Consider the following 12,299-nt stretch of genomic DNA (forward strand, 5'->3'; position numbering starts at 1 on the left):
GCTACGTTCGCTTCATGTTTAAACGTACATTGAAGTTTTGGGGCAAAACAAATCCTAATGCAGCAGAGAATGGTGAGACTGAAAGATAATGTCAAAGTTGCAGCCAAACAACTAAACAGAGTCACAAAAATAAAAAAGCAACACAAAAAAATCCATAATTTTACAAACTTCAAAAATAATTCATCATATTTAATATGAAACAACAGATGCTTTAGTACAGGACATACAGAACCCTGAACTACCCATGTGTTTTACTATAACCCTCCACACTACTTTACCTTCTGAAGGAATGTCTGGGTGTTTTCTCACTCCTGTGGGCTCATTTTTCTCTGGAACATAAAATCCTGCACCTCTTTGGAAACAGAACAACCATGTCTAGAAGGAGAGAGAACTTCAAAGGGTTTTCCATGCAGAACGACACAGTTATTAATCATAAATTGTGAAAAAAGCAAAAAAAGAAAGTTGAATTTAATTGATTTTTTAATGGAAAAAAACAGGAATCAACATCTTTACAAGTGCCCACAAGTTTTTACTAACAACACTGGAAAAAACTGTCAACTCTACAAACTATGAGGGTCCTAATAGCAATGTCTGGACTCTGGATATTCGGCCTCAATTAATGATGAATATCCAGATGTTGGGGTCCAGTCCTACAAGCTATGGATATTTTATAAGTTCAACTTTGAATGTCCAAACTTGTCTGCTATGTGCTCTATATAAACACAGCCTGCAGTACAGCTGAAAAGTTGCAGAATTTTTTATCATGACTGTGATACTGGAGTCAATCATGGCTCCTCAGTTTTGCCGAAGAGTGCAGAATTTTCTGTATTTTACAGACTCCGCTAATTCCAGTCTGTCAATTTTTAAATGCGACATGTATAATAAAAAGTGATTTGTGTGAAGTAACATGATTTTAAGGACACATTTGGTTAGTTTTCTTGACAGAGCCACATCTCACAAATGATTAGGACTTGAAAATCTGATGTTTTTTCTGTTTTTGGCTCTAATATTTTTTAACAACATGCTTTGTACACCTACCCGTGTGTTTTTGTGTTTAACTACTGTCTGACAAAGTCGCCTATGATAAAAATGACAAACCACAATGACTCATTTGTGGAGTAAAACTCAGCTACCACAGTAAAACCTGAGGCTACTGCTGTTTTTGCGGTGCACCGACGCTCCACTGTGGCCTCCCGGCTGCTCCCCTGAGCAGATGCTGCAGCTGTTGGCTGTCAGCAGGTTGATGTAGGACCTCCTGCTCCTTCACCATCTCAATGGACAGCTCTATGTGCTTCTTCACCAGCTTGGAGGACGAACTCCTCTGAGGCCTGGAGGAGTCGGAGGAGGCATCCGACTGGAGAGCGTCTGCCTCCAGGTCGGAGTTTGAATAACTGTGGCCTTCTGTGGCTTCCCTCTCCAGCGGACAGATGCCGGTGGTCTTGTTTCTGCCGCCGGACACCAAGCTGGGCACGGTGGGCACGGGCCTCGCCTTGAACGCCTGCCGCTCCACTTTGGGACCAAGCTGAGCCACGATATTGGCCTCCCTCTTCCTCTTCTCTCTTTCCAGGAAGTTGAAAGACGAGATGGCAGCAGAGGCCCGGTTGGTTTTGGCATCCTGGTTGCTGCTTTGGTTGGAGCGCCGACTGATGGCTTCGTAGAGTGGCAGGTGTATGTGGGCCGGAGCAGGAGAAGCTCTGAACTTCTTCTGACACTCTCGGAGCTCCTCCAGCTCCCGCCTCAGCAGCGAGTTCTCCAGCTCGATTTCTGAACGAGTCCGGACCTTGTGCCTCTTCCTCTCCTCCTCCCTCAGCATCATCTGGAAGGGTTTGGGCACCGTCACCTTGGCGTTGGGCCGAATCCTGCCGCCGCTCGGTCGGGTTGGTCGGCCCGGTGGCTTCGGACACGAGGCCTTGAGCTGGAACCGGAACTGTTTCTGGGTCGTTGTCTGTTCTGGACTGAGCAGGACGTTACTGTGTGAAGACAGAGAAAGAAGCGGGACAACACACTGTAAAAAAAATAAATACTATTTACAAAATAATTATAATATTACAGCAGCTGGAGAACAAAAAAATACTAAAATAACAAAACTTGCCTATCTCATTAACATACAGTCATTTTCCACGGTTAAGTTATGTTTCAATTTTATTGTTTTTTATTTTATTCTTAACTTTTTGTTGTTTAATAAAGGACACGTGTAAATACTTGGAAATCATTTAAAATCATATAAAATGATAGAAAGAGAAACTGTATTTTTACCATTGATTATATCAAGACATTCTTTCAATGCTTTTGTTGTGGAAACTTCTGTAATTACACAAGAAATTTATTATTTAGCAAACAAAACTGTGTAAAATTACAGAAGCAACTATTCTCTTTAAGATGATTGTCACTAATTTTATCTAATTTTTGCAATATATATTTACACTGATGAACTTGAATTCAACACAATTATATCCATTAAAAGATAAAATCTGAAAATTTATCGTACTTTCACTGATATTTAATTTCTATTGAACAGATAAAACTGATATACTGTATATAAAATAAAAGGAATACACACACACACACACACACACACACACACACACACACACACACACACACACACACACACACACACACACACACACACACACACACACACACACAACCATTCAAAAGTTTGGGGTCATCCAGATAATTTCATGTTTTCCATGAAAACTCCCACTTTTATCCATGTGCTAACAGAACTGCACAAGAGTTTTCTAATCATCAATGAGCCTTTCAACACCATTAGCTAACACAATGTAGCATTAGAACACAGGAGTGATGGTTGCTGGAAATGTTCCTCTGTACCTCTATGGAGATATTCCATTAAAAATCAGCTGTTTCCAGCTACAATAGTCATTTACCACATTAACAATGTCTACAATGGATTTATCATTCATTTAATGTTATCTTCACTGGAAAAAAATGCTTTTCTTAAAAAAATGGACATTTCTAAGTGACACCAGACTTTTAACGGTAGTTTATATAGGATATAGGATAAAATCATGAATGTATTTTAACTGTCTTTGCATCAAAAACGGGAATAAAACTATTCAGTCACAGCTTTTTAGTTATTTTACATTAGACATGTTTACCCGTCTCTGACAGTTTTGTGTGCATTTTTCAACAATATGTGAATGAAATTTATAAAATAAAAGGGAATATTCTGCCAAATTGCTAATTTTTGTTTGTTTGTTTTATGATTTTAAAACCCCAGTAACCAGAAACAAAAAAAAAATTTAGAAAAATGTAACATAAAAAACATTAATAGTTTTATGAAAAAAAATCTATAATTAATTGTGCAGTTAAATAATCATTTAAAATGAAGTTAAATAAATAAATGTTATAGATGATTCCCAGTTGTTGGTTTTTAATGTTATTTTACATTAGAGGTGTAAAGTCATCAGATATTTTTCTAATTTTCTGGATTTTTTTTTTTGTGTGTTTTTAATTAAAATCCACAAGGAAAAGACAATAAAAAGGAAAAATTCTGTAAAGTGACAGATTATATTCTAGTCTGACAGTGAATCATCTTGTCTTCTACTTCATGTCTAATAAAAGCCAGATTTAAAAATGTATCTCTGACTTGTTCACCGACCTCTCAAAGGTCCGGTCCTGGCTGGTCCAGTGCAGCGCCCCCAGACCGTCCTCTAAACTCACTTCTGATTGGTCAGAACCGCTCGATGATTCGTGGAAGTCCAACTCCTCCTGAGAATTAATCCTCTGGAGCCTCCTGGTTGGACCACTGAGGACAAACACAGACATTAACGTTAACGGTTAAAGTCCTGTAATGTCTCACAGGTTTTACTTCAGTAGTTTCTGGAGTTTGTTTTGCGTCTGTCACATTTTTATCCACTGTGGGCTCATTTTTCTCTGCATTATGAAGTCCTGCAGCTCTATGGAAGCAGAATAGCTACAGATGGAAGTACAGAAGTGTCTTTATGCAATATAACACAATTATAATGCCATAAATCAAGACAAAAGCAAAATAAAAGTTGAATTTTGTTGATTATTTATTTCACAAAAATTAAGAAATGTGTGTAACATTTTTCCAAGTGCCGACAGGTGTTACTTATTCTGGAACAAATCATGGTGATTCTACATGCTATAAATATTTTACTATCTACATTTTGTTACTTGATGTGCTTCAGTTATAAGAATCCCAGAATTTTATTTCCAAGTCTGTGGACCACAGCTGAGTCTTTCATGGCTTCATAGTTGTGCAAAGAAGTTCCAAATTTTTAGTTTTTTACTTTATCTGGTTCAAGCAAACTGTTAATTTTTGATGATTTTTCTTTTAACAAGGCATGCTAAAAGAACAAAATGATTTTATTGAAAAGTCACGATTTTCAGCTTAGATTTGGATAGGTTAGGCTAACCCTAACCCTAACTCTCAATTCTTTTTCGTTTTTACATATCCGGTGCTAATAAATGGTGCAATTTTGGAAATTTGGTTACAAAGATGACACGGACTTTGTGGTTTCAGAGACTTAAAGATGGTTTTCAGTCAATCACTCAAATCACTGTATTTTACTGTGACATTATTTTACTTTTTGGCTTCCTGTTGACTGCTTGTCTTTTTACAGTTTGTTGTGTTTCCTCCACATAGCAGGAAGTTGTTTGCTGCTACAGAAATGCAACATGTTCAAAACCCATGGCACCTTTAGAGACCAGTTCCTGCCGTCTTTCAGTCTGGAAACAAACGAGCTGCATAAAAATCTGGTTTATGTTAACAATCATGTTCATGTTAATAATCAGGTTTATTATTATTATTATTATTATTATTATTATTATTATTATTATTATTATTATTATTATTATTATTATTATTATTATTTATGTTAATATCTCCACTACAGCTCTGCCCCACAACACATGAATCCGACCTGATGGAGAGTCTGTCCTCCTGGTTGCTGCCTCTCTGGCCTCTGTCGTCCTGGCTAATGTACATCTTCTCGAGCTCGGCCATGTTCCTCAGGTGGGCGCTCTTGAGCTCCTCCAGCCTCCTGTAGTACTCCTGGTTGGAGAAGTAAACCTGCCGCTCCCTCTGCAGACCGTAGATCTCCAGAGACAGCGAGCTGCGAACACCTCGGCCTCCCTTTCCCTCCTCGCCGCCCTCTGAATCCTCCTGTCGGGGTTAAAAATGGATGTTTTCATTACATCTCCATTGTAAAATTATTATGAACTTTTATTTGACCAGCAGAAATCCCAGTCTTCGGACTGAGAACCTGTTTAGGGCCAGGATACTGGGAAAGATGGGCAGCAGCAAATACAAAACCAGTTTTTTTTAAAAAAAAACTAATAAGAAAGATTATGAAAACAAGTGCATGTTGTGGAGTCGGCCTCAAAAACTCACAGTTTAGATTTAAAAGCTCCAGTCTGCTGCAAAAGCTCCAGTTTCCAGTCTGTCTGCAATATATACAAAAGGTGTAAAGGAGAAAATAAAAGCCTTTTTACCCAGTTAGGTACGAACACATGGAACAGAAAGCAACAGATGATCTCGTAAAGATCAGAACTTTGCTGTGCAGGAATAGATGTAGGCAGGCTGTAGGCCAGGTTTGGATTCATTCACTGATCAGGTGTAACTTTCTGACCACTGACAGGTAAATAACTCTGATCATCTCTTCATCATCCTCCTGGTAGTGAGGTGGATAAATCAAACAGAAAGTGGACATTTTGTTCCCAAAGTTGATGTTAGAAGCACGAAAAATGGCGTGAGGATTTGAGCGAGTTTGACAAGACCACTGGGTGAGAACATCTCCAGAACTGCAACTCTTGTGGATGTTCCTGATCTGCAGTGGTCAGGATCTATCAGAAGAGGTCCAAGGAGGGAACAGTGGAGAACCAGAGACAGGGTCATTGATGGGGAGGAAGATTGGTCTGTGTGGTCCGATCCAACAGACCAGCTGCTGTTGCTCAGACTGCTGAAGACCTTCATGCTGGCTCTGGTAGAAAGGTGTCAGAATAGATCAGTTTGTTGTTTATGGAGCTGCATAGATAGACCAGTCAGGATGTCCATGCTGATGCCTGTGCACCGCCGAAAGACCAACAGTGGACATCAGAACCAGGCCACGGAGCAACGGAAGAAGGTGTCCTGGTCTGATCAATCACGCTTTCTTTTACAAAAAAAGGAAAAAAGCATGCAGATCATGCCGGTATTCCTCGTTGTTTACACTGTTCTTCTCAAAACTGTGCACATCGTTGCAAGGAAACAAAACTACTAAAAAATGCCCAAAATGATCCAAATCCCATCAAAAAATAACCAAAACTAGTCCAAAATGACTAAAACTTTGCTTAAATTCCTAAAATTTGTTCAAAATATGTCCAAAATATGGTGAAATCTGTCCAACATTACCCAAGTTTATATAAATTTAGTCCAAAATGACAACTTGACCTAAATGCATAAAAAATTGTCCAGAATGACCCAGAATTTGTCCAAAACATGCAAATAGAAGAAAAAGGTGCAAAAATAACATGTTCTTGTGTGCACTGTTCTACTTTTAGCTGCACACATCACTGCAAATACACAAAACTAGACTCAAAATGTGTCCACAATGGCATAAATCTTGTCAGCAAGTCCCCAAAAATAGTCCAAAATGACTAGAACCTTTCTAAAATTCCAAAAAGTGACATTAAGTGAAGTCTGTTCAAAATACGTTTATCCAGAATTGATCCAAAATAACAGAAGAAAGTCTAAAGTGACTCAAATGTGTCCAAAATGAAGTCAAATTGTGTCTTTAATGACCACAATGTTCTCAAAATGACTAGTGGTCCAGTAGAGTCCAGATACACCTTCAGGGTCCAGTAGAGTCCAGATACACTTTCAGGGTCTAGAGGAGTCCAGATACCACAGCAGACCTTCAGGGTCTAGAGGAGTCCAGACACACCTTCAGGGTCCAGTAGAGTCCAGATACACCTTCAGGTTCCAAAAGAGTCCAGATACACCTTCAGGTCTAGAGGAGTCCAGATACACCTTCAGGGTTCAGTAGAGTCCAGATACCACAGCACACCTTCAGGGTCTAGAGGAGTCCAGACACACCTTCAGGGTCTAGAGGAATCCAGATACCACAGCAGACCTTCAGGGTCCAGTAGAGTCCAGATATACCTTCAGGTCTAGAGGAGTCCAGATACCACAGCACACCTTCAGGGTCCAGTAGAATCCAGATACCACAGCAGACCTTCAGGTCTAGAGGAGTCCAGATACGCCTTCAGGGTCTAGTGGAGTCCAGACACACCTTCAGGGTCTAGAGGAGTCCAGATACACCTTCAGGGTCTAGTGGAGTCCAGACACACCTTCAGGGTCTAGAGGAGTCCAGATACCACAGCAGACCTTCAGGTCTACAGGAGTCCAGACACACCTTCAGGTCTAGAGGAGTCCAGATACCACAGCGCACCTTCAGGGTCTAGACAAGTCCAGATACACCTTCAGGGTCCAGTAGAGTCCAGATACCACAGCACACCTTCAGGGTAGTGTTGTTTTTGGCGGCCTGTTTTGATTTTAGTTTTAGTCTAGTCTTTGTGTCAAGCTGACATTTTAGTTTTTATTAGTTTTAGTCACGTTCATTCTCTTTTTCGTGTAGTCAAGTTTTAGTCAACTAAAATCTGAGCATTTTAGTCTTATTTTAGTCAGAATAACCTATGACTATTTTCGTCTAGTTTTAGTCAATGAAAATTATGTTTTACTCTCTTTTTAGTAATGCAGTTCTATTTAACCCAATCAATATAATATAATATAGTATAATTTCCTTGTATAGTATAGACAAAACCATTTTTTTCTTTTAGTCAAACCCATTTCACAAATTAAACATGGTTATTTTATTATTATATTATTGTTAACTTATAAACTCAAGAATATAATCACTCCACACATGGAAGGTGCTCTTTTTCCCCGTTATTTTGTGGCCGCATTTCTCCCCGTCTTTTTCCATGACACATTCCGTTTTGTTTTCCACTTGTGTGTAAACAAAGTATGTCCATATATCGCTTCTTCGTTTTCTCGCCAGCTGCCCAAAAGCTGGGGAACAGTGCCCGGCCATGATCCCACCGCAGATGCATCTAAATCAGAGGTCACCAACCTTTTTGAACCTGAGAGCAACTTCAAGGGTACTGAGTAGTACGAAGGGCACCTTGTTTGATACAAACTTCCTCAATAGCAAACTTGCGGCATCATCTTTAAACAATAATAATAACGAAAATAATATGTAAAAAGACTGTCTGATCACATTTATGTTAATTATTCCTTACAATAATTATTCACGACGATTTCCACAACAATGACGGGAGGAAACACACACACACACACACACACACACACACACACACACACACACACACACACACACACACACACACACACACACATATATGGAAATTTGTTCCAATATTTAAAAGTCAGAGGTATCCCATCTCTGAAACTTTTGTAAATATCTTTCTTGGCAGTTTTTTATGAATCAGCATATTTGCAGCATTTTGTTCAAAATCACACCAGTTACATTTCTGTGCAAATTATCACTTCTAACATTTTTAGGAAATCATGAACTGTCATCAAATCATGCTTCATTTGTGCAAACCACTACCTTTGTAACATTTTTGAACAATTCATGAACTCTGTCTCATGTTTGTACAAATTATCAGTTATCTAAGAAAAAAATCAACTCTTTCACATTTTGAAATGAATCCTATCACATTAGTACTAATCGCCAGCATTTTTCACCAGCATTGCAACATTTTTAACAGATCATAACAACAAATCATTACATGTTTTCAACTAATTATTTTTCACATTTTTGTGTAATGGCACGATGTTCTGAATGACAACGTATGTTACCTCTTTCTCTGTCTATAAATGTGTGTTAGTGGGAAGCCTGGCATTGCAGAGCTTATCATGTCTTACCTTTACCTTGCAGCTCACAGTTCAGATGGTTCAGTTTCCCAGTGATGTCCGTTAAAAATGCAAGGGCAAGAATCCACTCAGTGTCCTCAAGCAGCAAGATGTCCTCTCCTTTGGATTGCATCAACTCTTTGATTTCGGCCAACAGTGACAAAAAACGCTGCAAACCTGTTCCCCTGCCGATCCATGGAGTTTCTGTGTGTAGTAACAGGTCACCATGTTCAGCTGACAGCTCCTCCAGCAGCACCTTCAATGTCCTGGTTGTTTAGCTTTGGAGCCATTTATGATCTTCACGACACGAGTCATCACATGATCAAATCCGGCCACTTTTGTACATACATATGTCCTGCTGGTGAATGCTGCAGTGGTAATGTAGGAATGTTGGGAAGTCTGGATCACCTCTGCATCGTACAATGAAGCCTGCATGGCGACCCGTCATGGAGGAGCCCCGTCTGTCGTCTGTCGAAGAAACTTTTCGGCGCATAGTAGATGCCAAAGCTGCCTTTAAGTCCAGGGCTTTTTCTGTCCGTAGTGCGCATACAGTCTATGTGCGCTAGCAGGTGGCTAGTTAGCATGGAAGCTTTGTGGCGGCTAAAGTAAAGTCTCTCCACATTGTGTCGCTTTGCCGACGCAATAGTCGCCCAGCAAATAGGACACATACCTTTATCTTTCACTATCGTGAAAAAGAACTGTTCCTCCCAGTCATGGTGAAAATAGTGTTTTCTCTTTCACTTCTCTGTCATGTTTTGGGGGTAAAAACCACATCTAGCTTCCCAAAGTGTCTGCGCCCGGAAGCTTCAGCAGAGTGACGTGTGGTTTGACATGCGCAGTGAACTTTGACTCGGACAAGGTCAAAGTTCATTTACACCAAAGACATTTTTGTTTTTTAAAAAATTATCATAAATATTGTAATTTGAAATCTGCATTAATGTAAGTATTTTTGATTTAAAAAGAACAGCAATTATAATTTTTTATAAGGAATTTCATGGTGACTAGTGTTGTTCTGCCTGCAGATAACAGTTCATTTATGATTAAATAATATACAGTTTAAAAAGCAAGTTAAAATGATTTCATCAGTGTTTTATTGTGAAATGTTAAAAAGGATGTGCTTTGCATTATGGGAGAGAGACGCTCACTTGTACACACGCAGAGAGAAGCAGACGCACGGTGATAGCGTTCATCCTGTTAAGTTTTTTCCTACACCCGCGAAAGCAATGGCTGTAACTTTTTTTTTCATTGTTTAGCGTTGAGGATTACTATGAAATACTTAATTTGGCTGTTGTTTATTTGTAAAAACGCATTTGTTGTGGTTTAGTCCGTTTGATCTCAGAAATGTATTAAGCTAATGGCCGACTATGTTAGCTTGTGAATGAGCACATCAGCGTATCAATGGCGTCTCGAGGAGTCCAGATACACCTTCAGGGTCTAGTGGAGTCCAGACACACCTTCGGGGTCTAGAAGAGTCCAGATACCACAGCAGACCTTCAGGGTCTAGAGGAGTCCAGATACTACAGCATACCTGTGCTGTGGTATCTAAAATATTTGATCTAATTAAAACCTCTGTGCACGTTCATCTAACTGACTGCGTTTCATGATGAGGTCGATGTGAGAAAGTAATTATATTCAAAGATTTCTAAAAAGTACAGAGTGGCATTCAAATCTTCTTTAATCAGTTTTTTTGAACATCTTTTAAGAATTTAACCATTTTAACAAAGACTTGAGCAGATTTTCATCTACAGAGCATTTTGTATTTTTATGCAAATATCTCCTGATTTGTTCTCGTTTTGCTTAAATTCTGCAGCTGCACATTAAACTAATAAGCTCTAAACAGTGTGCACGATTCATTTATGTTTGGATTTAAAAAGTGATGACCTGCATTAATTTCAACAACAATCTAAAATTTTTCTGTTTTCCAGAAGCCGTTTGAAGCCCCAAATGTTATATAAATAGTTTTATATTGTTATTTTTTTGTTTAAGAAGTGAAAAATAGCCCTTAATCATGTATTAAAGCCTTCATAAATACACTAGAAGTTGATAGAGCTTTAAGTTTAACCCTCACCTCACTGATGCTGTCCTCATCTCGTCCTCCTCCATACAGAGCCATGATCTCCTTGTTCTCCATAGAACATGAGCGAAACATCTTGTTCTTTATCCCTCTAAGAAAATAAACACAAACTTTCCAAGCAGCCAGAATCAGAGCTTCACCTCAGTCTGAACACTGAGAGAAAAACATGTGAAGTCAAAGCAAAGATTAACACACAACCAGTTCTATCCTCTTAGAGTCCAGATGGTCTGCTGGATTTCACTGAGAACTCAGATGGATGTCAATGTTCCTCAATCTGATTTACAGATTAACTTTCTGAAACACAGCAAACCGGCACCCTGTTGTAGTGAGCAACAATCTGCAGCCTGAAGCATAAAATTACCGACTGTTTTACCACGCACTTTGATTTACTGGTAATTAACTGTGTGATAAATGCATTTTATGATGAGAAAACTCACAAATATCACAGAAATGTTGCATCTAAAGCCTTAATGTCAAAACCTACAGTCCCAAATGTTTCATAAATACCTCTGGATTTATATTTTTTGTTAGTTATTTGTTTCAGAAGCAAAAAACATTCCTGAACCATATGTACATATACTAGTAGTTGTTAAAAAAAAGCCCACTGGGATTCCATTTAACTGCAGCAGCAACATTATTGTTTTAATAAACAAGTTAGGATGAATTTTTCTGCTTATGAACTCTGAAAATCAAACTAAATGTAAAGGAAATATAAAAAATTCTACCAAAATGTGGATCTTTTCCTGTCAGATTGTTTGATTTCAAGGATTTTATTGTGAAAAGTACCAGGATTTGAATAGAAAACAGTGTATTTTTGAACTTGAAGAAGGTCAGACTTTAAAAATAGTCTGACCTTCAGTTTAGGAAAAACTGCTTTACTGCACAAATCCTGAACTAATCTTTATGTGCTGCTTCTTCACTGTTTGCATCTACATGTTACTGCAGAATTACACGCACCTTTGTCTGCATCAATTTATAGTGAAATTTATGATTACTGGTAATTAATCATGTGATAAAGTGCATTTTATGATGAGTAAACTCACAAACATCACAGAAATGTTGCATCTTAGGCCTTAATGTCAAAACCTACAGCCTAAATAGCTCTGGATTTCCATTTTGTTGTTAGCTTTTTGTTTAAGAAGCAAAAATAGCCCTGAATCATGTATTAAAGCAGTGAAAAATACCATTAAATATTCTAGAAGTTGTTAAAAAATGTTAAAATCCCATTTAACTGTTGGTAAAACTCTGATCTTCTTATTAAATCTGAAATATTCACCTATCACGTCATATTTTATTATAAACTTTTTTACAGTATCC

General features: G+C 38.4%; 1 protein-coding gene across 1 annotated transcript; it reads right to left on the minus strand.

The window, feature by feature from the left end:
* Positions 1–421: 421 nt before the first annotated feature.
* Positions 422–11,232, minus strand: LOC118469203 (protein FAM161A-like). Its single transcript, XM_035941215.2, has 4 exons — positions 10,977–11,232; positions 4,914–5,155; positions 3,626–3,772; positions 422–1,970 (listed from the first exon to the last, which is right to left on the minus strand). Exons 1-4 carry the CDS (start codon positions 11,055–11,057, stop codon positions 1,151–1,153), a joined length of 1,290 nt encoding a protein of 429 aa, XP_035797108.1. The 5' UTR covers positions 11,058–11,232; the 3' UTR covers positions 422–1,150.
* Between the last annotated feature and the right edge of the window lie 1,067 nt (positions 11,233–12,299).

The sequence above is a fragment of the Amphiprion ocellaris genome, unplaced genomic scaffold, assembly GCF_022539595.1.
Source record: "Amphiprion ocellaris isolate individual 3 ecotype Okinawa unplaced genomic scaffold, ASM2253959v1 Aocel_unscaffolded214, whole genome shotgun sequence".
Classification (NCBI taxonomy): Eukaryota; Metazoa; Chordata; class Actinopteri; family Pomacentridae; genus Amphiprion; species Amphiprion ocellaris.

Coding starts and splice junctions, on each gene's coding strand:
- LOC118469203 (XM_035941215.2), bottom strand. CDS start 11,057: ATGTTTCGCTCATGTTCTATGGAGAACAAGGAGATCATGGCTCTGTAT. Junction 5,156..10,976: donor ATGAGGACAGCATCAGTGAG/GTGAGGGTTAAA, acceptor TAACCCCGACAG/GAGGATTCAGAGGGCGGCGA. Junction 3,773..4,913: donor GAGGACAGACTCTCCATCAG/GTCGGATTCATG, acceptor GTTTGTCCTCAG/TGGTCCAACCAGGAGGCTCC.